The sequence below is a fragment of the Coturnix japonica genome, chromosome 7 (assembly GCF_054131305.1).
Source record: "Coturnix japonica strain WE chromosome 7, WE-NBRP24, whole genome shotgun sequence".
Taxonomy (NCBI): domain Eukaryota; kingdom Metazoa; phylum Chordata; class Aves; order Galliformes; family Phasianidae; genus Coturnix; species Coturnix japonica.
Genome location: NC_140669.1, coordinates 16039259 through 16065629, shown reverse-complemented (window position 1 = coordinate 16065629; position 26371 = coordinate 16039259). Strand labels below are relative to the sequence as shown.

General features: G+C 34.0%; 1 protein-coding gene and 1 long non-coding RNA gene across 6 annotated transcripts in view; one reads left to right on the top strand and one right to left on the bottom strand.

Moving 5' to 3' along the window:
- Positions 1-12351, top strand: part of LOC107316751 (sodium channel protein type 2 subunit alpha-like) — a 52053-nt gene extending 39702 nt beyond the window's left edge. For all 5 annotated transcript variants that reach the window (XM_085552396.1, XM_085552397.1, XM_032445896.2 and 2 more), the window contains 9 exons: positions 110-264; positions 968-1141; positions 1857-1979; positions 2284-2565; positions 4015-4068; positions 4868-5005; positions 7597-7701; positions 8061-8331; positions 8726-12351. In XM_085552396.1, the coding sequence (XP_085408522.1) occupies positions 110-264; positions 968-1141; positions 1857-1979; positions 2284-2565; positions 4015-4068; positions 4868-5005; positions 7597-7701; positions 8061-8331; positions 8726-9909 (2486 nt within the window). In that variant the 3' untranslated portion in view covers positions 9910-12351. The remainder of the gene's footprint in view (positions 1-109; positions 265-967; positions 1142-1856; positions 1980-2283; positions 2566-4014; positions 4069-4867; positions 5006-7596; positions 7702-8060; positions 8332-8725) is intronic.
- Positions 1-26371, bottom strand: part of LOC107316754 (uncharacterized) — a 38276-nt gene that overhangs the window by 5182 nt on the left and 6723 nt on the right. Inside the window, exon 2 of the long non-coding RNA XR_004307998.2 lies at positions 6310-6407. This is a non-coding gene — a long non-coding RNA (uncharacterized LOC107316754). The remainder of the gene's footprint in view (positions 1-6309; positions 6408-26371) is intronic.

Sequence of the window (26371 nt, the reverse complement as noted above, 5' to 3'; positions counted from 1 at the left end):
TCCATGTTCATTGCAGGGTAGTTGAACAAGGTGACCTTTAGAGGTCCCTTCCACCTCTAAGGATTCTGTGATTCAAAAACCTTATAATCGCTTGTCATTGTATTGTTAGGCTGTATACAGAAGTTTAAATGCTGTAGATGCAATATAGAAAGCAGAAGAGGAATAATCTGGTGGAACCTTAGGAAAACTTGCTACAGGATAGTAGAACACAACTGGTTTGAAACATTCATTGTCTTCATGATTCTTCTCAGCAGTGGTACTCTGGTAAGTAGAACATACACAGGAAAAGTTTCTTTTATGGAATGTTTTATCAAAGATGGTTAGAACATACTTGTGTTCACTAAGGAAAAGAAATTGAGAGTTAATTAAAGAGAGAGCCTTGGAACTCAGATCCCAGAATATTTTCCAAGTGCATATAAAATCATAAAAATTGTGTTGTCAAATAACCTTCTACAGGTCAGTAAATGATGAATACAAGATGATACATATATTAAAGAGTGCCTATCAAGAGGATTGCATTTAAAATATTGTTGAAGAAATTATAACAATAACTGGGACAATTATTCAGAAGTAAATTAAAATTGTCTTCAAAAGCAGTACGGAAACAGATTTGTTCACGTTCTCTTATTTTTCACTTCTGTTGGTTGTATTTATTATCATCAGGAGACTGTCTTCTCTGGGCCTAAGTGGGCTTATCAGAGTGTCAGGTTGTAATTCTGTAATTCTGTAATGTTGAATATAACCAAATTTTTTAAAAACTTGTTTGGCAACTTTAGTTGTTGTACTGTAATCCCGTTATCAGGAGATATCTAAAAAATCTAAAACTTACAGCTTATGCTGGATCTTCAAGGTAAAAAACAAAAAGCTAAAAAGCAATTTTATATGTCTTTTTTTCATCAGTTCCTGTGGCTTCTTAGTTTCCAAAGACCTATTAATATCTGACTTACATGCAACCCATTTTTTGCAGGCTTTTGAAGATATATATATTGAACAGCGCAAGACTATCAGGCTCATACTGGACTATGCTGATAAAATCTTCACTTACATCTTTATTCTGGAAATGGTGCTAAAATGGGTGGCTTATGGTTTTCAAACTTACTTTACTAATGCGTGGTGCTGGCTGGACTTCCTGATAGTTGATGTAGGTACTATAGTCTCTAAGTAACATATTTCTGGTGTATAGGTTGGTCATTTTATTCAACTCCAATCTGATACATAAATATGCTGGAAAAGTACAAATTGAGTTAAAAATGAGAGAATGATATATTGATGAATGTGTTTCCTCTGTAATTATGTAATGAGTAAGTAAATACTACTTCATTTATATGTTATTGATAACTCCATCTCTTTATTCTTTGTCTTATTGTTTTGGGTCCCAGTTAGTGATTGAGGTGTATTATCTGAAAGGATATCAATATTCTGTATTCAGTTGCAGAGCAAGGAGGATGCAGGCATGGAAGGGAGATGGGAGGGAGCGCATAGGATTTGAGTAGGAAAGCTGATGCTGGGCGTAATGGCTTACTGGTGAAGCACTGTGAAGATCAGAATGTCATGAAGACAGCAAAATAAGAATGGGAGGGCAAGGAGGCAACAGTTAAAGAGAAGGTTTGAGGAAAATAAAGAGTAGTGATAGCCAAATGCATCATTTAAAAAGATGTGAATCAGCAGTCCTCATTTTGACTAGTACAGTACTTAACTACTGTTTACTAGATTGCAAGAGTAATTTCTAGAGATTAACTTTTTGTTTAAAGTATTCCCTCCTGATATCCAGGTCAAATTTCTCTTCCTTCTAGGCATTACATTTTTATGGTGAAGATATTTTAAAAAATAATAATAAAAATTGTTTTTTCTTCTAGGTTTCCTTAGTTAGCTTAGTAGCTAATGCTCTTGGTTTCTCAGAACTTGGTGCAATTAAATCTCTCCGAACATTAAGGGCTTTAAGACCTCTAAGAGCTTTGTCACGCTTCGAAGGAATGAGGGTAAGAAAAAAGGAGACCATGAAATAATGTGCAAAACAATTTCATAAAAATGTGCCTAATAGACTGTTAAATCACTGAGAAATACTGAACTGTGTGCAGTAGTAGGGCAATCAGTAGTGTACGATGCTATTATGTTTTTCCTTGTTCATATGCATTATTTTAATATATTTTTATGTTTTACTCTACATCTTTTATTAAAAAACAAAACAAAACAAAAACAAAAAAACCCCAACTTGATAGTATTTAGGTAAAAATAGAGTATATTATTTATAAAAAGTTTTTTTTTTCTATGTTTGTTCACTAGGTGGTTGTGAATGCTCTTACTGGAGCAATCCCATCCATAATGAATGTGCTTCTGGTTTGTCTTACGTTCTGGCTAATTTTCAGCATCATGGGAGTAAATTTGTTTGCTGGGAAGTTCTACTACTGTGTTAACACCACAACTGGACTTCAATTCAAACCAGATGAAGTTGATAACAAAACTATGTGCGAAAATCTTAGGAGCACTGCATCAGAAGTTCGATGGAAAAATGTGAAAGTAAACTTTGATAATGTTGGAGCTGGTTATCTTTCTCTACTTCAAGTTGTAAGTGTATTAATTTTTGATATTTTTTTCCAGCTTAAAGTTGTGTAGCAGTAGCATTTCATTCTGTAATATTTAGTATTATTTTACAATGTATGCATACAGTATTTGTGGTCTATGAACCTACTTAGTATGGTAATAATCTCATAGATTCTACAGTTGTTTTGGAAGAAGACAAATACAGAATATCTTCCAAATAAATATAAGGTTCCTTTGCATCCCACCACTCCTTTTCCAGAAATAAAAAATGCAAAAATATAGTCTTTCCTTCCCTCTCCCCCACCCCACTACAAACAAACAAACAAACAAAAAACCAAACAAGCCAAAACAGACAAACAAAACTGGGATTTTTTGTATTCGCTTGATCCATTAAGGTGTTAAGGCATGGCATGTTGATGCAGATTTTTAGCATCATACTTAGGTACACTATAGGGCTTATTCAAATAGTAATAGTGGGAATCACTATCTCAATTACACATTTCACCATTGATATGGAAATAAAGACATGAAAGAAAAACATCCTAAATTCATATTTTTCAGTTCTTTCCCTTTCTGTTATTCGTGATAGCTTCATTCCAGTTGTTAATTGTTACTGTTAAAAGTTAGTGTGTTTTTCTGTTTTGTTTTGTTTTTGTTTTAAATTATTATTATTTTGGGTTTTTTAAAATTATTTTTATTTTTTGGTAGGTAATTTGTAGCTTGTTTCTAAACTCTAAAGGAGCAGTTGCAGAATTTAGAAATGCTGGGTCAGTAAGCACAAGCCTTATTTATTTATTTATTTATTTTGAAGTAACATTTATAAATTGGTGTCAGTAGGACAGAAACTTGCATTCTTAATCAGGTTCATTTGACAAACTGCTTCTGGGAAAATGTTTGTGTTCATAAGCACTTGGCCATTATTCTGTCTTCTAAGCTCTCCAGCTGGTAGTGAGTAGTGTTACACTGATAAGCTGGCAGCTGATTGCTCAAAGGAGCAGCAGTAGTTACCTCTAAATAGCACTAAGGAATTGCATAGTTTAAGAAGGGGCTACTTACATTTCTGGACTTTCTTTTAGAATTACTTACATCTTGTGTCCGAAAATGCCAACCACTGTTAGCATTATCCAGTTTTTGTTGTCAAAAATTTGTAGGAGCTGAAAACTTTGTTGTAAACTGCAGTCTTTCTTGAATGCTCAGATATTTATTTCAGCTCACTCCAGACAGAATTTACATTAATTTTCATGAAGATTATAATCTGTTCAGTGCTTGTGTATTAAGAAGAAATATTGCACAGTAAATTAATTTATTTTTTTTTTAATAATTCATTCAATTCCTACCACCATCCCTTAATATTTATTGCTATTTCTTCGTACAAATACATGGCAAAAAGATTTTGTAGTTCAGAATTTTTAAAGTATTAGATGTTTCTTCTTATTTGAAGCTTTGACGGAAACTAATAAACTTTGTTTTTAGGCAACATTTAAAGGATGGATGGATATCATGTATGCTGCTGTTGACTCTAGGGAAGTAAGTGCAATGTAAAGTTTACTGATTTTAAGCAAATCGTGATTATTTCTTGAATGATAATTGAAATAAAGTGACATATTAAAATATAGAGAATCTTGCAAGTTTTCTATATAGATCTAAAGTTAGTCCTATTACGGCTATTATTAGTTGTTATTATTTATCAACTTCTACAGAAGTTAAATGCATATACTTTTGATAGGCTAAATATACATAGAAGTACTAATACATAAATAAACCGAGTACTGGTAACTAATGAAATTTAGTTTTGTATGGATGTTTATAACTGAGGTTGTATAGAGTGGATTTTTCCTGTCTCCAAAAATAAAAAAAAAAGCTGCTTGCAGTAGCTAATCCAAAGGCGCACTCCCATGATCTGAAAAAATAAAATGGCAGAACTTTGCCTATTTTAATGCAGATGTTTGTTTGCATCTTTTGTCTCTCTAGCTCCTTTTTGTATAGAATCTACAGTAAGTGAATTACTTTTGAGATTTGCATGCTTCTTTCAAATTTAGTAAGCTATACTTGTCCTTAGAGAGGATTTGAAAGTATTTGTATGCAATAAAGGACATTAAATAAACTTAGATGATCAAAGGTTGAACAGGTTTAGGGTGTTCTCCAAAAATAACTGTTCCACTACCCCTGTTCTCCTTCTTTGATGCTATCTGGCTAAACACAGCTTCTGTTTCTTTTCAGTATTCTGTAGTTTGTTCTGTAGTTTTTTGTTTGTTTGTTTTTGTTGTTTTTTTTTGTGGGTTTTTTTTTACTGTTGTTGATGTATTTCTGTTTTTCTGCGTTATAGGTAGGGGATCAGCCCATGTATGAGTATAACCTATACATGTATCTTTACTTTGTTGCCTTTATCATCTTTGGATCCTTTTTCACCCTAAACTTGTTCATTGGTGTCATCATAGATAACTTCAACCAACAAAAAAAGAAGATAAGTATCAATGTGTTTCATTTTCTACCTACTTCTTTGTCTTTAAGTGTTATGAAGACCTATACAAAGATCCTGGAACTATTTCTCAATAGTGGAAGATAAGGAGTCTGGAGTTGTTAATGAGTTTGCAAGAGAGAAGATTATTGATGTGTGAATATTTAGTGTTGGTTTTTTTTGTTTGTTTATGTTTTTTTGTGGGTTTTTTTTTATTGTCTCCTGGCAGATTTTTTTTTTTAATTTTTTTTTTATTTTATTTTTTTTTTCCAGCTGAAATAGATTCTGTTATTCAAAAGAGTACAGGTTTGTGTCAAAAATTCCACAAGAATTAAAATAGATTAAAATACATCCTTAATGCACTTACATTAAATGCAAGTTTGATTTTATTTTACTATCAAAACTTTGAATGTTGTCTATGGTAGGCATATTTTAGGCATATTATAGCAGCAAAGTAGAACATAATTTCTTAGAATCAGAGAGTCATTTTATAAACTCATTTGTGATTTTGAGTGATTTGTCAAATTTCATTCACTGTACTAAAATAAAGATATTGTTAGACATATTGCATTGGAAAATTCCAGTGTTTCCATATATACCCTGGGCAGAAATCTTTTCGTCTCTTAATCTCTTGAGGCCCTCTGTTAGATTATGTCTAATCCTAATGATGCATTTGTGAGATAGTCATGGCTGAAGAGATCCAGTGGAATGTTTTCAATCATGATATACAAAAAAGAGTAAAGGTTTTATGAAATCTAAAATATGAAAAAATGTAGTATCCTTTGATGACTGTCTTTATATTCTCAGTTGAGTTTTGAGATGGGTTAGCTTTTCTGTCTCCTTCATAGTGCTTTTCTCTTCCCATAAATAGTTGCATAAATTTATTCTCATTCAGTTGTATGCCTCTCAGATATGGACTTTGGTGTTTCTTTTTTAATTTTCTTAATAGTTGCACAGGAACTATTTTATTCTGATTTCTATTTTGATTTAGTTTTTCTTTTCATTTCTTTCTTTAGTCCTTTTAGTACCTCCTTAGGAAAGAGGGATTGGCCTATACCATAGAGGTCACACAGCCTGGCTTATGAAATCCACCCTGTGGAGTCAGACCATTATTATTCATCTACCAGTACAAGTTTTTGTGTTGTTCTTTTGTTTTGTGTTTTTTTTTCCTACAAAGATAATCTAGGGAAAGTACCTACCAATTGAGATTGGAGTTTATAGCTTTGTATGTTGCTTCATTAGGTCCTTTGAGTCTCTTGTGTGATCATCTAAATAATAGAAATAGTTTGTAGTTATAAAACCAGTGTTACCTTTATCCTTTAGTAAGTTCCTTTCCCCACACAGACACCTTTAAGAACATCAGAGGATTCCAGTACTTAAGAGGAAGCTGGGTCTTTTTCTTCTGATCCTGGTAGAGGAAGAATTAGGAAGTTATATACATGCTGTATAGTCAATCTCTATGTCAAAGGTGACCGCACCCAGTAATGAAATGGTTATAAATTCTATTAACCTATTTTGGCAGATGCTGGCTACTGCAGTCATTATGACTCAAAAAGGCAGAGAAGTGTTAGTGAGGTCTCTGGTATCTGTGTACCTCCTTTGTACTTTAGTTGCTATTGTGACTGTCACCAAAACAGTTGAATAGGCTGGGGAATGTTCTGTCTGCATGGTACTCTTCACCTTAATAGAGCAAATTACCAACCATTACTGGCGTGTCTTTTGTATTTATACAGGCACCTTTGATCATAGAAATGCATAGACTATACAGTGTGTGGGTAACCAGCAGGATTCTTGTCTTTGCTTTGCCTTCACATCACAATATGCTGTTTGTTTTGGGCAATATTGTTGAGATGTGGGAAGGACCTAATGTTGCAGTATGCTTTCTCTGCGTAGTTAAAACAAAATGCATGGAAGGAAAGTCACTTGTCCAAAATACAATTTTGTTAAATATTCCCATGTGAATTGCATGTAACAGTCTAGATACTGTTTTACTCATATTGCTTTCCTTAAATTCAGACAAGAAAACTTTAGAGTATACCAGTGCTTATTGATGCGCTCTGCACAATGTAGGGGCATACTCAAACCCCAGATACTCACTGTGGAAGTAGTTCTACTGTGGCAGCAAGTATCTGAACTGAGATATCTGTACACCCATGGTAAAATATAGATCCTGAAAAATAACTAATGTCAGTAATCTTTTTCCTCACACATTTTTTCTGATGACCTATCAGCTCTGAGTGACTATTTCTACCTTTGAAACTTATTTTATTTCTGGTTCATTGTTTTACAGTGTGTAGTTTAATGTTAGCTATAGAATATGTATTTGTTTATTCATATTTAACATAATTATTTTTCTGTCTAAATTTTTTTGAATAACAGAAGTCCTCTTTTAATTTCATTCCCTTAATTTGTTTTGATTTTCTATCAGGGTTTGTGAGACACTTAAGTAGCCTTTGATATGATTATCATATCTTGGTTTTTGAAGCAATGTATTGAAAAAATGAATTCATGGTCCATAAAAATTACGTTCTGCAATACTGCGCATTAATGGAACGTAAGGATTGTCTATAATTTAGTTTTTATTGTTCTTATTTTACCTTGGAGGTCAAGACATTTTTATGACAGAAGAGCAAAAGAAATACTACAATGCAATGAAGAAGTTAGGTTCCAAGAAACCACAAAAACCTATACCCAGGCCAGCGGTAAGAATATGTACTATTCTTGTGTCACATACATTGAGTAACAGCAGTATGTTAACCATCAAAATTCTCCCTTAACTCTAAAACTCTAATTGAAATTCTCTGTTCTAAAATGATATTTGTTCATATTTTCATCCTTTAGGAAAACACTCTGTTATGCATGGGAAAATACAGAGGATCTTAAGAAGTAGAAGCGTGTTGGGTTTTGAGGGGGAAGCATGAATCTAAAATAGTGACTGATGAGTGCTTTTAGATTTTTCAGCCTTTTGCTTCATTATATATTTTGAGTAAGAAAAATGCAAAGAAAAAAAAATGTTCATGGCATACAAGCTTCTGTCATGTTTTCTTTTTTCTCCCCTCAGAATAAATTGCAAGGTTTGGTGTTTGATATTGTAACAAAGCAAGCATTTGACATCGGCATAATGGTCCTCATCTGTCTTAACATGGTCACTATGATGATAGAAACAGATGACCAGAGTGAACTTATGCAAAATATTTTATACTGGATTAACTTTGTCTTTGTTGTCCTTTTCACTGGAGAGTGTGTCTTTAAACTGTTCTCGCTCCGTTATTATTACTTCACTGTTGGCTGGAATATCTTTGATTTTGTGGTTGTTATTCTTTCAATAGTAGGTAAGTAATTCTTACATTTCAAATGAATTATAGTAATATATACATTAAATGCTTTGAAAAGTTATATAGATTAAAAGAATATTTAATTATTTCTCCCGATTTTTTAATGAAATGAGAAGCATGCTTCAGAATAGTACCTTCTCAATAATTCTGTATCAATCATAATACTTGCTTTTTCTAGGAGTACTGGGAAAAAAAGCTCAAATTACAAATAGTAGATTAAATTATTGATTCTTCCTCCAATCACCATTTTGAGAAATTTTATAGATAGATTTGTTCTTTGTTCATAATTTGTATGTAGTTATGTTATGCTTATGTTATTATTTATGTTTAAGCTATGTTATTGTTATATAACTCCTCTAATTTTTTATTTTTTTTTTTGGATATTTCACAGGTATGTTTTTAGCTAAGGTGATTGAAAAGTATTTTGTGTCCCCTACTTTGTTCCGAGTCATCCGACTTGCCAGAATAGGTCGCATCCTGCGTCTCATTAAAGGCGCAAAGGGAATCCGCACTCTGCTTTTTGCTCTGATGATGTCTCTTCCTGCTTTGTTCAACATTGGCCTGCTGCTCTTCTTGGTCATGTTTATCTATGCGATATTTGGCATGTCCAACTTTGCCTACGTTAAGAGGGAAGCTGGGATTGATGACATGTTCAACTTTGAAACATTTGGCAACAGCATGATCTGCCTATTTCAAATTACCACATCTGCTGGCTGGGATGGTTTGTTAGCCCCAATTCTTAATAGTGGGAAGCCAGACTGTGACCCTAACAAAATTCACCCTGGGAGCTCTGTTAAAGGTGACTGTGGCAACCCTTCGGTTGGGATTTTCTTCTTTGTCAGCTACATCATCATATCCTTTCTGGTGGTGGTGAACATGTACATTGCTGTCATCCTGGAGAATTTTGGTGTTGCAACTGAAGAAAGTGCTGAACCTTTGGGTGAGGATGACTTTGAGATGTTTTATGAGGTTTGGGAAAAATATGATCCAGATGCAACACAGTTCATAGAATACAGCAAACTATCTGATTTTGCAGCTGCTCTGGATCCTCCTCTTAATATACCAAAACCAAACAAGATCCAGCTGATTGCAATGGATCTGCCCATGGTAAGCGGTGACAGAATTCACTGCCTTGACATCTTGTTTGCTTTCACAAAGCGAGTTCTGGGGGAGAGTGATGAGATGGATGCCCTCAGAGTACAGATGGAAGATCGTTTTATGGCAGCCAATCCTTCTAAAGTCTCCTATGAACCAATCACAACCACATTAAGACGAAAACAGGAGGAAGTGTCCGCTACCATTATTCAGCGGGCATATAGATGTTATCTTTTAAGACGATCAATAAAGAAGCTTTCATGTATGTATCGCAAAGATGGGGTTGATATACTTAGCAAAAATTATATGCTTTTTGGTAAGCTAAGTGAAAATTCATCTTCAGAAAAGACAGATATGACTTCATCCACCACATATCCACCTTCCTATGACAGTGTAACAAAACAAGAAAAGGAAAAATATGAAGATGATAAATCAGAAAAAGAAGACAAGGGGAAAGACAGAAAAGGAAATAAAAAGTAGAAGACATAAAGAAGTGGCACTGGTGGCTGTTTAAAGCCTCAGAAGATTAAATTTTTATCAATAACACTTCTGTTGAAAGATTATGCCAAAGTGACAAGTTTTTACCTATTTACCCAATGCTACTGTCAGTGCCTGTACCAAGATAATGACTCGTCATTAGCAAACCCTGTATGTAGCAGGGAAACAAGCTTTCTAGAAGAATAACTTTTATTACCAGCTGGCACTAATAGAGAGGAGACATAACATTTTTACTATGTGGACTCTTAATGGAGTGCTAAATTACCAGTTCTAGTAAGTTTGTATTTTGTGGAATATGTGTATCCACTGTATGCATTTCATCTACTATGTATGTGTGTCTTTTCCTTTGGTGGCTGCATTTGCTGTAATTCACATTCTATTATTTGTAATTGTACTCTGTTGAGGAAGAAGATAAATGCTCATTCAGAGGAACACAATGTCATGAGTAGGTAATTACAGAGTCGTAATGTGAACACAGTCCTCTTCAAGCCACCACTTCTAAAAGCAGAAAAATGAGATTCCAGACTTTTGGACCTTAGAATTTACATCAGATCAACAGCAAATGATAAAGAATATAGTTTAGAAAAATACTTTATCAGAAAACAAAACAAGAGAAGAATCACTTTCACAGAAAGGAGGTTAGTAGTTTGTTCTCTCGATATTACTATATTTGTTTAATACTTTTTATTAATTCGTCATTTTTCATATAGTCTTGTTCAGTGAATGACTTAAATGTGTCATGCTACATAAAACTTCTTTTTTGATAAGCATAGAACTAGTCAAAAAGAGTCAAGGTCCAAGATTATTATTAGTTCCTGAGTGCTTAGAAAGGGAATTTATCATAGAATAGCTATAATCACCAAATTTTGCCTGCAGGGGATCACTGGGGGAGGGGGGGGGGGGGGGGGGGGAGGGGGAGGGGAGGGGGAATAGATAAAATTTGGTAGTTTACTTAGTTAAGAAAAGAATGAAAGAATGTAGACCTTGTAGTAACTTCCATACGTTGTTCCAAAGTCTGTCTCTTCAGGTTTCAATTCACATAAATCCTATTTAATACAGTAATCAAAGCCACATGTATAAATTGATAGCAAAATACCTATTGGGACAAACATTGCCTTAGTTTATACCTTAGGCTGCAAGTAGAATACTTTGAGAAACTGATTATGTTGGAGATATAAAATATGTACATTGAAGGTAATTTTCAGCCCCACAGGACTTCAATCAAGTTTCCACTTCATAAAATGCAGTCTTCCATAGAAGGCTGAGATGACCAAATGATGTACTTGAATCAGCTTTGTTCTGCACTGTGGTTTAGATGACTTTTTTCACATCAAGGCTTATAGAAGCTACATAGGTAAAATTGTTCTGTTACTTAGTCAGTTGTTTTACACAATGTTACCTGTTTGAACAAAGAGACAATGACCTAAGTACTATATTTATTACATTAAATATGTACCCACATAACTGTAGCTTTTAATATTTCAGTAGAACATATGATATATTCTGTAATACACCAAATAATTGGGAAGCTTTAATTGATGCATGCTTGCTGCTACTATTCTACAGCTGTTAAGGTCTGAGATGGAAAGACATGTGAGTGTTAGAAAGGAAAAAAACTGTTCAGCAAGACCATCATTCCTCAGAACAGTAAGCAATAGTTTGCTGCTATTATAGATTCTATTTTGAGTTTATTAATAATATGCTATGAGTAAACAGACAATACGAGATTAATATTCTGCTTAACTTGCTTAAAATGTGAGTCTATAAAATTATATATCTATTGATCTATTCATGTTATTTTGCAAAGAAATTCATTTTATAATATTTTACACATATTAAAAGATACTACAAATATCTTCATGTTGATCAATTTTATTACTTTCTATCTGTAATAGGTTTTTTGTTGTTGAGGAACATAAGATACAGTATGAATTGGCAATTGCACTTCTCTGTTAATTATATGAAAATAGATTTCAATAAGTAGTAGTTATAAAATAAGTGAACAGCTAAGATCTTTTTCTGATTGGTAGGTAGTTTCTTGTATGTGACACGAGATGGAAGAAAGTTTTCTATTAATGTCATAATCTTGTCTATCAATTTTCAGGTTAATTTTTGTCATAGAAAGCTTGTTTATCTGCCATGTTATGCTCACTGCCTGCTTGTCCTGTGCATTCATCCTGCAGTAGTAGTGCTTTAAATATCATTTGCTATTCAAAATCTTTCTTCATAAGAATGAATAGTGTAACGGGCACTTGTGTAATGGGCAGTGGAATATCTTCCAATTCTTACAAAAGAAACTGTAGATGGGCTTTTGCTTTTACAGAAACTGGTTTGTGTACTGGTAAATTGCATGCAGGATGTTGTTTTACCAAAAATAACTACATTGCTAACAACCCAGAAGAATAAAGATAACCTTTTTATGTATTTGTTTTAGTCTTTGTGTTTTTTATTGGAGTAGACTAATACAGTTCAACAAGTAATTGTTAAAGTTAAGGGTAAACCACTTTAGTGATGGAGTATGTTCTGAACATCTGTATTACATGTTACTTGATGACTTGTATCAGTATAAATTTGTCACCCTCTGGGTAAACTGAGATGTCTATATTGTCCCAAAGAGAAAGGTTTTTATTTATTTCTTTTTGTTATTATTTTTTTTAATTCAGGAAAGAATTCCAATACAACTATGTGAGTTTTGTCAGATTTTTATGAGTTCTGTAGGAAGAGATCCAGTGGTGTCTTCTGGCAGCCAAGTCCAAATTTTGGATGTCTTGAAGGTAATGCTCAGTAGTGGATCTGTAAAAATGCTGTTCACCCTGAGGCTGAAGCTCTGAGGTCTGTTGTAAGAATAACCCCAGAAGGTAATAAGAGTCCCTTTAATCCCAGTCCACCACAAGAAACCCAGTACTTCCCAAGAGGATGGAAAAGGACCTGTTAGAGGTGCTACAGCACAGGTGGCTTCAGGCACCCAGTGCCATTACAGAGCCTAATTGGCACTGTCTCTGGTAGGAAGTTGCAGGATACAGGTAGCAGGATGTGGGGCAAACGGACATTCATATGGATAGTTAATCCAGTTTTCTTCTTCACGTATTGTGAAGAAGACCTGCTTTATACTTAGGTTAGAAGAAAAAAAACCAAAAGCCCTCAAGTATTCTGTTTTCAAGGATAGTCTGGATGTTTTTTGTAATTATATCTAATTTTTTGTTCTTTTTTTTTGTTTGTTTGTTTTGTTTGCTTTAATACAGAACAGTTTTTGGTTGAACATTCTAATTACTAACAATACTTAAAGCAGTAACATAAATGCTCTGTAAGAATTCTTGGTTATGCTGTTGAATTGCTCTTTAAAGAACAGGAATGTTTTAAGTCAGTGCTGGGTAGGTTGGTAGTTAAAAAACAAAATAAAAATAAAATAGTTATACAAATTTTACTACTAATTCAGTAGTGTGCAGAAGTGTTTATGAGGTCATTTATTAAGCCATTTTGCATTAAGATTTACAATTAATGTTAATTTTTACTAAAACTAGCGTCAAACTGAAGTTATCCGGTCTTTTCTGCAGTCAAATTCTAAACTTGTTCTTTGCAAAGAGAAATGTATTTTCAGATTTCATATATAAATAATATATATATAATATTTACTTGAATAAATTTGTGTTCTTTTACGTTTCTCTCAGGAAAATATAAATGTAAATAAATTAATATACTGTACAAATATTCCAGTATATCTGTAAGAGGTTTGCCAGTATGGAAGACACAGTTGACATGCAGACTTTCTCCCTAACCTGCAGGTATAAAATACATTAGTGTTTTATGTTGATACACAACAGATGTTTCAAGATGTGCAGGTTGTATGTCAGCATGTAAAACAAAACTCCCAGAGCAGGAGAGTACTGCACTTTGTTGCTGTACGTACTAGTTCACAGAGAATGAAAGACAAATTAGATCCACAGCCTTAAAATTTTTGGAGAAAATAACCTTCTTTACTCTTTCTTACCCACCCAGAGCTTTTATTTCTTTATGCTATGTATATTTTTTTTAAATCCAAGCTATTGTTCCAGAATGAAGGTGTCATCAAAAACAGCAATTACATGTATATATATGTACATATAAAACATATATATAATGTAATATAATTATATAGTGTATATATAATTGTTATTTATGTTTAAACCTGACTGCATCCAGCAGAGGGCACAAACACCTGCGAGATCATCTCGGTACTGATGGCCTCTTTTGCCACAGAAAGAGATATTCCAGTCACTAAGGCAGGGAATAGCTGTTAGCTTCTCAAACAATTTATAGATTTTAAATATATATATATTTTTAAATTAACATGATAACTCTTCTACTTATGCAAATGTGGCTACCTTGGTAATGACTGGGCCAGCTTTTTTTGCATGTAGGTTCTATTAAACATTGCATGGACGTATATCTAGAGATAATAAGAGCTGCCACACTTACCTAAGCTTACTGAAATAGAACCTAAGGGTGTCTATTAAAAAGGCACTGGGAAATTACACAGATTGCTTTGGCTTTATTAATAGGAAATATTCATTCAATTCTACTGCGCAGAGAAACCAGCTCCAACCTTCTAAAAGAGTCATATATTGAAGTGTATGCCTCATCTGCATGTTTAACAATCACAAATAACAAAAAATGTTACTAACAGTGCTTTGGTGTTCTTTTAGCCTAGAAAATTCTTACAGTACTCTTTTTTGTAGTGCATATTCAGAAAGGTTTATCTAGCTTTTCGATACATTAGGAGAAATATCCCGAAATACCTGCAGTGTAAGAATATGTAATGGCTCACAAACCTCTGCATTAGCTGCGTGGTTTTCAGAGGAGGATGGAATAACTCTCTTTCATTCTGAGTACATCTAGGTTTTGTCTATGTGATCCAGCATGCAGCCTCTGTTACTTAGCATATCTTCTGTATCCGTGCTGATCAGTGGGAGCTTTTAGACAAAGAAATGCGTGTATCTTAGTGCTTGCCTGGAAAATCATACTGCAGTGTAACACAAGCAAAGTACACTGCGGCACATTCTCATCCCTCTGGAGAGGGCAGGCTGCATGCTGAAGCACACATGAGCTCTGCTGCAAGAAAAACATTTGATGAAAATAAGGAATGACGTTTCATCAACAATTTACAGCAGTCAGATATGTTGTGCACTTGCATTTTCTGTTGTATTAGAAGCATGTTTCATTCTCTTTCACAGCAATCTTGATGTTAATCTTTGTGTAATGTTACAGCTAATTAAAACAACAAAAAAAATAAAGCACACAGCACGTTTTTAGGATGTACCTTTATGAAACACTGTAATAAGCTGTGTTTTTTTTTTTAAGTAGTATCTATAACATGTGTGTTCATAAATGGCCAGGGAATTGTCTATGTCTTTGTAGTACTGCTTTATAAAAATGTCACGCTTGCAGATACCATAGCAACCCCTGTCACGTGGTACTTTCCAATTACTGAAGTAGCTTATGCCTATACTCTGCAGCAATACTTGCATTAAAGCAGTTTAGTAAATACTGTATCTTCATCCAAAATGGCAAACTAAACTGTGCCAGTGGTAATCATGCCTGGGATATTGAGCAAAAAGCTAGACAAATACTTTCCTCTAATGGCAGGCATTATGAATCTCTTTTGATGGCTGTCATGTGTGATAGTTAGAGGTTCATGCATCATTCCTGCCAATATTATATATGTATAGACATTTTAACTCTGTAAGTTTCAAAACTGAATGTGCTTCATGTGGTGATGGATAGGTGAAGAAATAAATTCCTTGACATCCTCTGTCCAGAGTTGCATATACTTTCAAGAATTAAAACAATTTGGGGAGTGATGGTCACAAGCATTGTGAACATTACTTTTCTAGATCTGTTTTCTGTTATTTTTGATTTTGTTGTTTTTTTGGTTTTTTTTCCTGAAAATGGTGCAGCAATCTTTTAGGCTATTCTTAACTTAGAACATTGAAGTGGGAATGTTTCTGTTGAAAGGACAGTAACCAATGTCAGATGTGGAGAAAATATAATAAAATATTAACATGGTTTTTCTACTTGTGTTTTAGGACTAAAGACTTCATTTCAAAATTGAATTTTACCTCGTATGAGGACAGCTTCAAGTATAGGAAATTTCAAAAGGTATGAAAAAGAACTAGTGGCAGTAAAAGAAATCATAGTGCAGGTGCTGTTGAGAAGTTATTAATGTAAAATCTTTTGCAAAGTTAGTTGGAAGTCAGAGCACTCTGAAATTAGAAGAAAGTGCCAAAGAACATGGCATTGCAAAAATTCTGCAGCAGAGTGATTAGAAAAGGTTGTCTCGATACAAGGGTCAAGAGAGAAAGCTGCAGACTAAAAGCTGGGGTTAAAAAATAGTTCATATGTCTGTTAACATCCAAAATGTGAATGTTTATGTACTCATTTTATTCAAATATACTATTACATACACATTTTGAGTCACTTTAGTGTGTAAAAATCTCCCCAGTTTTCTTACAGAGATAAAAGCCAGAGCATACTGGCTTAGCTTTTCTGTTCTTTGGTACCTACTTCCTCCTCAGCTTTGCTTTCCTTGTCCCATATTAGGAGAAAATTTTTCACTCAGAGGGTAGTGATGCACTGGAACAGGTTGCCCAAGGAGGTTGTGGATGCCCCATCCCTGGAGGCATTCAAAGCTAGACTGCATGTGGCTCTGGGCAGCCTGGTCTGGTGGCTGGCAACACTGCCTGTGTCAGGGGGGATGGAAACTAGATTAACTTTCGAGGTCCTTTTCAACCCAGGCCATTCTATGATTCTATATCCATGTTATGCTATATACATACCAGTAGCCAAAGGGATTTGATTATATCTAAAAATAAATAAATAAATCTAATTTCTTAGTGTATGCATTTCAATTATTCACGAGTCTTGTACAACTTCTTTCAGTAGAATTAAAATTAAGCTGCTACTGTCTTAGTTTTCTAGTTACGGATCTCCTAAAACAGCAGTGTTTCTACTCTTCCTCCTCTATCGCTGGAGTGCAAATAAAATGACTCTGAGTCTTCATCTTATCACAGATGAGTCACTTCCTTGTTGCACTGTGTAGGGAAGAGTACAAGGCGTGCTTTCAAAAGTAAAGTTATGCAGAAGAATATTAATTTTTTTTTAAGTTGGCTTTGCCAAACAGGATAACATAAGCTATTCCTGTTCAGCTCAGAGGCAAGTGATAAAAAAGGTAACAGAATTGGCATTATTATTTCACCAAAGATAATTCAATTATATAATCTCAAGGTATACCATGCTAGGAGGAAACATTCAAAAGTGAGTTTAAGAGGATCTCAGTAAATGTGTATATAAGATCTAGGTCTCTGGAATGTTATTTTTATATACAAGTATAACTGTAATAATAATATTATAATGTACTACCCTTGGAGTCCAAGGGATTTGAAAGAAACTATGTGCGTAAAGAAACGGACATGAAGGATTGCATCATTGTCAACTAATGGATACAAATGCATCTCTAATTTGAAAAAAAGTTAATCTGTATTAATCTTGTGGTATTTTTTTTCTACATTTAAGATTAAATTTAAGTCACTAGCATTCATTTAGCATTATGTGTGATGTTTAGCATTTATCACCAGATAAATGCAGTAGAGTGGTTCTACTCTACGGAGATAACGAATTACTGAATACTCGAGTTGTATGTCCGACAGCTGAAAATATTTAAAGTTGTAAAAAGCATAACACTGTTTTGAAACGAAAGAGTCAACGTATTTATCTTTAATGCCATAGTTTAGAACCTATGCCTGTTCCTCTAAACACAGGTTATTTTCCCTTGTAATTTTAAGACAGCTCTGTGAAGTATGATATAGTCTCCCTCGTTTCTTTCTTCCTGCTTTTTCCCTAGTCTAGAAATGAGAAGAAATACCTTTCAGCCAGAATGCAAAATCAGTTAATTGCAGCAGATGGTTCAAACAGTGGAGCTGAAGAGTAATTGCCTCAGCTGTAGGAGTTATTTCACATGTGACAGCACCAGCAAATGGTGGCAGGTAACCCCATTAGCAAATGGACTTCAACAGCCATGAGAATAGAAGTTAAAAAAGACATTTAGTAAAGAAATTAGAGACAATGAATAGTCTTTTAGGTTTAATTAGATTACTGATCACAAGGAATATTATATTCCACTTAAAACTTCAGATTTTTATGTACAATACAAATAGCAGATACACAGCAGTCAGCCCTCACCTAAAGAGATGGAAAATACTCTAGAAGTGATTTAAACCAATTTTGAAACATGACAAAAATGCTACCTAAATGTCTCCTGTTTACCTGTAAGCAGAAGATAAAGTTTGTTCTTAAAGACCAGTAATCAACTTACTTTCTTACTTGCACTAATTTTATATACGTATGTTTGGTTTTTTTTTCCATATGAACGTATATCCTTTTAAAACATGTCTCATCTGAAAAAAGTGGTAAGGACTTTTGGAAAGTATCTTGTTTATTCATAGCCCTGTGAGAATTTCTTTAGATTTGACATTTTGTTTCTGGAGTAGATTTAAATTTCAGCATAATTTCAGCTATTAACTTCTCTAACGCTGTAAAAGAAAAGTTCTCTCTTGGTTCCAAGTAATTTTCCTAAAGTTTTGCTGATTACCAAATGTATACGCTACTGAGATTTTGGTCTTGAAATCTTTTCTTTTGAGATGACTGGCTCCTGGCCAAGATAGTTTATGAAAAGTATTATAGGCAGCACACTAACATGGCATTAAGAAAAGGAGATAAAATAAAAAGAAAGGCCGCTTTGAGAAGTTTTCAGTTCAGCTCAGTAAAAGAATTCTGTAGGATAAGGCTACTGAGCAGTTGCACAGCTCTCTGTATTTTATGAAACACGCATACTTAAGTGTTTCTGGATGCATCTGATTAGTTTCTGTATGTATTAAGGGAATACTACTGTTCCCTTACAAAAATCTGTATGTATTTACTGTTTGTTTTTATACTGACACACACTGTGGTCATGATCAGTGTCACAGGCAACACTATATTTCCATTAACTTTTCATATCTTTCTGGAAGTTTCTCATTCTAGTAATTGTCGGGTAGAAGGCCTAAATTAGGCCATAGTTTCACAAACTATATGTAACTGCCATGAGCTGGCAATGGGAAGTGAAAGAAGCCCTTCGCTTCTCTTTCTCCTAGGTTAGGACAACTTTTGGGCTTTGATGCAAAAGACTAACCTAGAGATCGGAAAACTCAATGATAACAAAGTTTGTGTTGTACCTAGATGTGTTCACTATATAGCTAGCTATACAGATAAACAGAAGGGGAGGTGGGCAACAGCATGCAATATTGTTATGTAATAATTTGGTATTTGTGAAGCTATAGCTTTGAATATCTCCTGGTGATTCCTCAATTTAAAAACTTAATGATTTTCTTCCTTACCTGAAAATAAAGAAAATGAGTCAAAAGCAAAGTATCTATATTAAGAGAATTAAAAATCAGGAATCAGAGCTTATGACACCAAATACCCTGTACAATAATGGAAATGCTAGTCTAGGGCAAACTCCAAGTTCTGTGTATGTTTGGTTTACTGTGCTCTATTCACATAGTCAGTTCTTAAAAACAAGAAATTGTTAATTAAAATTGGTATTTTTTTCACCTTTGTAATATGAATAAAAGTTGCCTTTGTAGTTCCACTAACCATAATTTGGTGGGTAAAATTCATTTTCCCAAAACAAAACTTGTTCCATAACAGACTGTTATTCATAAAATTTCTCAAAATACAATTTATTTTGAAATTAATATACAATTAATGGGAGCTGCTGCTTCATACTCAGTGAGTCCAGCACTTTTCAGGAGCTAGAATTTAGGTACCAGGCAGCAAACCTGTCTTACTGTTCTCTCATGATTCCTTGATTCCCAGGAGCATGCTGCATACTGTTAATTCAGCCCCATGCTATTTTTGCCTCTGTGCAAATGCTTGCTGACTTGTAGTTTAAACAGTAGTTAATACAGTGTGGTGTTATGTTTTTACTTAATTATTTCTCTACCATAATTTCTAAGATGTAAACTAAGGTGGAAGAGTTTCATTAAAAGGAAAAGGGGGAAAAATAATTCTAAATTAACAGAAACTTAACACTGTTGTATGAGAATTTAACTCTGTAAATAATGAACAACTTATCTGCATACCTCTATATAACTAATAATTCCTTTATAGCTCCATTTGAAAATTATCTTTCCCTGTCCAGTCTTGACTCATATAATTAGTCAGAAGTATGACTACAATGAAGTCTTTAACTGCTTGAGGTTCATAATCATTGAGGTTCAGCTTCAAAATATATGGGATCAATTAAAATGGATAACTGCTGTGATACCTTTGATTTGTGGTAGTTATACCAAATCCAGGATGGTGTAAGATGTCACTCATTCAGTGAAGTAACTTTCAGGATTACTTTCATCAATTGCTTGTCTCATACTGTATTATTTATTTCCTGTTTTTCAGTGTATTTTTTCTTCTTCTTCTTCTTTTTTTAAATTTAATTAAAAAGCCATGAGGTTTTCTTACAGTATTTTGGGCATGCATAAAAAAAGATTAGTCAAGACTACATAGAATCAGGGAATTAAAGAGTTCCCTCTCCAGATATACATGATCAGAAGTGCATCAAGCATAAGTGTCTGCCATAGTCGCATTTTTCAGGGATTAGAAGAGATTTTTTAAAAATAATTTTTATTCAATTAAAGCTAACTTCTTTGAATTCCAGAGATATTCTTAAGAAGCTAAATGTTCATCACATTTTTATTTCTTTGTTTACAAAATAGGCCATATACATGATTACTATGATGCAATTAAATTTTTCTTTAAAAATTCTCCACTATTTGTTCTTAGGGTATTTTAATGATAATGGATGAGTTGTATTTGTTTAATCGCTTCTGAATATCTACCAGGTTATACATTATTAGTAAGATGTAGTGTCCCAATAGGGTTATTTTATTTTTTTATTTAGCATCTTGCTGTCCCACCTCTAATGGATTTTTATTGCTTTTTGCTGCCTCCAAGCCGAGTTGTAGCATCAGGAAGTAGAATGTACCTAAGCTGAATGCAAAGATCCCTTGATGGTGAGTTTAAAGTCAATGTTACAGAAATGTGTCTTGTTTTGTTCCTTCACTGTGTGATGGGAGCCATTTGAAATGGAAGTAAGCAGATCTATGAAGTGGCCACTGTCATCAAAATCTGCCTAGAAAAGTAACATAAACGGTAGCTCACATTTGTTAGCAAGACAGAAATTCCTCCTCCCTCAAGATCCCCCTCAGTCATTAAATTTAAGAAATTTAGCTTTTATTAGAATAAACCATTTGATAATGAACATGCATAGATCTACTATGAGTATCATTGTTTCTACTTTCAATATCTTATGCATCTGAAAATAATTGCTGAATATAATACAAACGTGTGTAGTAATTACATATGCCCCTTAAAATAATAAGAGAATATCTATAAATATTTTCCTTAGCTTTAAAGGATTTATTCAAATTAGTACTCCCCTACAAATTAATAGAATAATCCTCCTTCATCTTTGGGCTCTCTGCCCAGATTCCTGTGTATGGCAAAGAATTAGACTGAAGGCTTTAAAATTAGAACTCACCTGTTTTTTCACAAATGCTAATAAAACAGAAAAAGCAGACTTCTTTTCAGTGTTAGAGTCAGTAAATATATCAAGGCTTTTAGGGAAAAAATGGTGTGAATGGATTAATTCTACAGCATGCTTTCCAAGCAGGGGGTTAAATTTCTGAAGCAGGCAGCCAGCCTGCGCTGCAGTAGTTTGCAGGTGTAGTTTGGACAGCAGCCTTTTGCAGTTCAGGCTCTCGTAAGCACAGAGATTTTCTGATGTCCTTTTAGAGAATATTGAGAAATTTGGTTAACCCCTGATTCTTTAGAAGTCAAGAGTTAAGAACTGACTAAAAAGATGTCTGGCTATTCAGATTCAGGAAAGTGTCAGTGGTATTGTAACAAATAATGAAAAACCTGCTAGAGCTAGTGACTGTGTGGAAGCAGATGATGGTACTAACTCTTTACCTCTGTGGGATTTGTTCTAAGTGTAGAATATACCCAGATCTAGTAATGAACTTCAGCTTAATAAAAATAAAATTAAAAAAATAAAATAAAATAAAAAGTTCACTGTGACAATATTTTTAGGAATAAGGAGGAGTGCAATAGAAACAGAATAGTGTTTGTGAATTTAGTATTTCGAGAGGAATCTTTGACATTTCCTTTCAAGTTGAATCTTTGAATTTGACTATTTTTAGTGTGAAATTGAAATACTTATTAAAAGTACTATCTTATGAAATGCTGCTGTACCATAACTTGAGGAATAGCCAAAAAAATGGTAGCAAAAAACCTGTATTTTAGTGACAACTAAGAAGCAAAATAGCAAATCTAGAGAAGTTAATCTCTATCTACTGTATGGTGAAGAAGGCACCAAAGATTATGAAGTGTAAGAGCCAAAGAGTTCTGTGGTAGAGAAAAGGGCCCTTTCTTTGGATGGGACAGCAGCTGAGGGGTAGCTAGCTTACACTGTGCCTGAACCCAGAGCACTCACAAAGATGTGTTAAGAGTAGGTCTGCAGGAGTTTGTTTCAGTAAGGTTGATGGTATTAATGTTGCCCCAATACCAGCCCCTTGATGTTCTCAGTGCAAAAGCAGATAGATGCTTTTAGAGAATGCTGCCCTTTTCCTACCGTTTTTTTTATCCACTACTTGGGCAATGGGACTTGCCCTGTCCTTGAAGGTGTTCAAGGCCAGGTTGCATGGGGCTCTGGGCTCTGGGCAACCTGATCTAGTAACTTCCAAATAAGTTTGGTGGCCCTGCCAGGCACGGGGGTTGGAACTTCATGATCCTTGAGGTTCCTTTGAACCCGGGTCATTCTGTGATTCTCTGACTTTGACAAGTGTAAAGGAGATGAGCCTGATTTGCTGCTGTTGTACTAATTGCAAAGCAATTTGTGCAAAGGTAAATCTGTTCTGTGAAATGAGACAGGCATGGAGAAATCACATCAGATGAAATTTTTTTTTATTATTATTATTTGTTCTTTTACACAGTGTGGAGAAGTTCCTTCTGTCTCTGCACCCAAAGAATTACTGGTAAGTACATCACTGGATGAAGTTGCAGTTTGTTTGGGGTGTTCTTAAAAATTATTCTGTGCCAATATTTTTGATAGGAAAGTTAAAGAGAATAATTAGATATTACCTAAAAATATATTACTGATTACCAGTTACAGTATGATGATGCTTCCTAGTATTATAGAAAATGAAAATGTATTCTAATTTTTAAAAATGCTAGAGAGACTACCTCATGCAGTAATAAAAAATTATCATGGTTTGTAAACGATGATAGTAGAAAGTGGTTCCTCTAATCTTAAAAACAAGCAATTTTTTTGTTTTATTAACCATCAAAATTATCCACTAAAAAATATATTTACTTGAGGAGATTCATTCCACTGAAAGGAAGCTACTTAGTTGTGGTGTTTGCTAAAAAAGATATAAGCTCCACTTCTGCTTTGTATTATGAAAATAGCAGTCTGGATTTCTAGCATTGTAGTGATTGTGAGCAGTCACCATATGATGCTCATACAACACTATATAGGAAATTCATTGCTAATTTTGGGGACAGTGTAAAAAATCCTGCATTGCTGCTCTGCCTGTTTTCTGTATAAATAAGGAAAATTCTCTAGAGGTGTCAGTCTGACACCTCTCAAAAGCTTTGTGTTCAGTTACTATTTATAATTAATTGTTAAATGTTTGCAGTGCACTTGCTATTGTGAAATGTAAAAAGATACAGTCCTGCCCCTGAGAAATTGCTTTAGAAGATGACCAAAATCAACTGATTCTTCTGTACAACAAATACAGTTTTCACAGGGCTTTGTTCAAATTCTCTAAAACTGCGGTAATGTCGGCTTCAAGGCAGGTTACATAACTTTTCTTTACTGACTTTCACATTACCCCGTTCAGAGTGAAAAGAACTGTCAGTTCGTAGTTGGCTATATGCACTGACAGATTTCACTGTTCTGAACAATTGGTCCCAACTACTCTCATTTCTTATTCAAGGTTTCAAACCACTTTTGAAAGCTATCAAATTGCATGTTAAACTGCTCAAGAAGAGAAAGAGAGAACTTCTGGGTGGGAATGTAAGCCAGAGACATTGCATACTGAACAGCAGGGGAGGCATGATATTACAAGGATGATACTACTAGGAAGGATCTCAGGCTAGTCTATGTTCCTTTCTCCATAATTAAGAAAAAAGTTTTGTGATTTTCTTAGGATTAAAAAAACGGGATTAATTGGTTAAGCAAAGGTAGCGTTTGCTTCAGAAAAGGGAGTATGTACACTACCATGTATTTTTTAAGTAGAATACATATGATTTTCTGTGCCTTGCTCTCTAGTACATGACATAATGGATATTGTGTTGCAACTGTGCAATAGTGACATGAAGTATGCAGAGAATGAAAGAGATGCAAATTTATAATAAAAATATTAGAGAACAGGGGAAAGATTGAAGGAAAAAATGTGATCAATTGTGATTAGCATAAGGCATCTATGTAATAATTTCTGATTAAGGCTGTTTTCTAGGGGGGTTGTAAATATTTGGAGTTGTTCAACTTGCCATTTAATATATAGAAACTTAGGACTTCTTGAGATAATAAGCTTTAGCCAAACAGACATTCCATGTAGACAGTTCTTTTCCCTGATGGTTCCTGATTCTTTCTGTTAAATCACAGTTGCCTACTTGTTATCCACTCATGAAATTCCCAAATGGAATATCAATAGGTGTCAGTCTCAATTGGAGATAAGCACAATTCAATAAATTCAGACGTAACTATGATACCACTTTTCTGTTCAGGATACAAATATTACCATTAACTCATTAACATTACAATCCTGTCCATAAAATTCAGAACCTTTTACACAGAGGCATTCAAGTCTATATATCAGTAATTTATTCTAAATAATCTAAAAACATCATGAATATCAGCATATACTTTGCAATAAGTGTCATTAAAAGGGATCTTGAGAAACTAATGTTGGTTTTAAAGAATAGGCCAAGAGGAGCACCAAGCTGATACAAGTGCATATGGGAAGTGATCAACTGATGAAAAAGGCCAACTGAACTCTGAAAGTGCATTAGAATAGGCCGCAGAAGGAAATAACAGGTCTAGGATCAATACTTCCTAAGTATATATAAGCATATATATATAAGTATCATGCTTCAAAGCTACCTTAGAGACTAAATGCTAAAAAGACAGCTTCAACGTAATGACGCAAGCATAGATAATTGAAAGTACTTTTTATTTTCAAAATTCTTGGCTGTGTAGTCAGTTCTATAATTAAGCATTCTGGATAACATTTGAGCACCATAAATGGAGGGTGAGGGGAATGAATGTTACTTTAGTTGAAACCATTTAGACAGAGCACTGAAATGCAATCTACAGATAAAGAGTGATGGAAAAAAATAATTTTGAATTCTTTAGTGAGAGACAATATGTAAAATTAGGCCCAGGCTTAGTTCCAACAAATGTTTTTTTTCAAATTCCAGTGGTATTTATACATCAGAATGGTTAGAGAAAATAACTTTGAGAAGGATGTTCTGTCAACAATTTACTTCGTATCTGCTCAATGGGATTTTAAGTAACAGAAGAACTAAGATCTTCAGAAACTTTCTTTGCTTGTATTTTCAAATTACAGGGATATCTAATGCTTCAGTTATTGCAAATAGTAATGAGTACTAGGCATATTTGAAAAAATAAGGTTAGTATGGCAAAACAATATAGCATGTATATATGCTTTTAAATAGAGATTCTACTATATGGAAGCACATATGCTTTTATTACACAAGCAGAGAATTTCAATCTCGGATCAGTTCCTGTTTCTCATGATAAACAAATACCAATCCCAGCCTATCTTCTATCTAGTTGTATTTGGATATGGCTTAGGCTGGTCTTATTGACCTGTCATTTGGGTACAAACAGCAAGAGATAAAGTAGTAGTAACATCTTCTCAGTTCCTGTGTCTTTATGCTACAGCATCTGCAGGGAAGATCAGGCCTCACGAGCCTGAATTGCAGTGTGTAAGCAAACAGTGATAGAGAAATACTTGTCTAGATGTCACATGAAAAAAAAATAGGGTTTGCAATTCTGGGGAGAATGCTGAAGGAGTCTTAGAAATGTTCCACAAGTTTAATGTATTCTTGTGGCTATTTTTTCCTAATTTAAGAAGGAAAAAAAAAAAAAAAAAAGTGATTCTAAGACTTCAGGCTCATGTAGATTATAAAAAATTCATAGCAGGGCAGAAAGGCATTTGAATCAAATGTTACTGGTGAATCTGAAATGTTTATTATTATGTTTTTTGGTGTGATACCATTTAGGAAAGAGGATGACCTTTGATACTCCTCATGAATACTTTTCCACCAAGATTTTGGTATTCTTGTG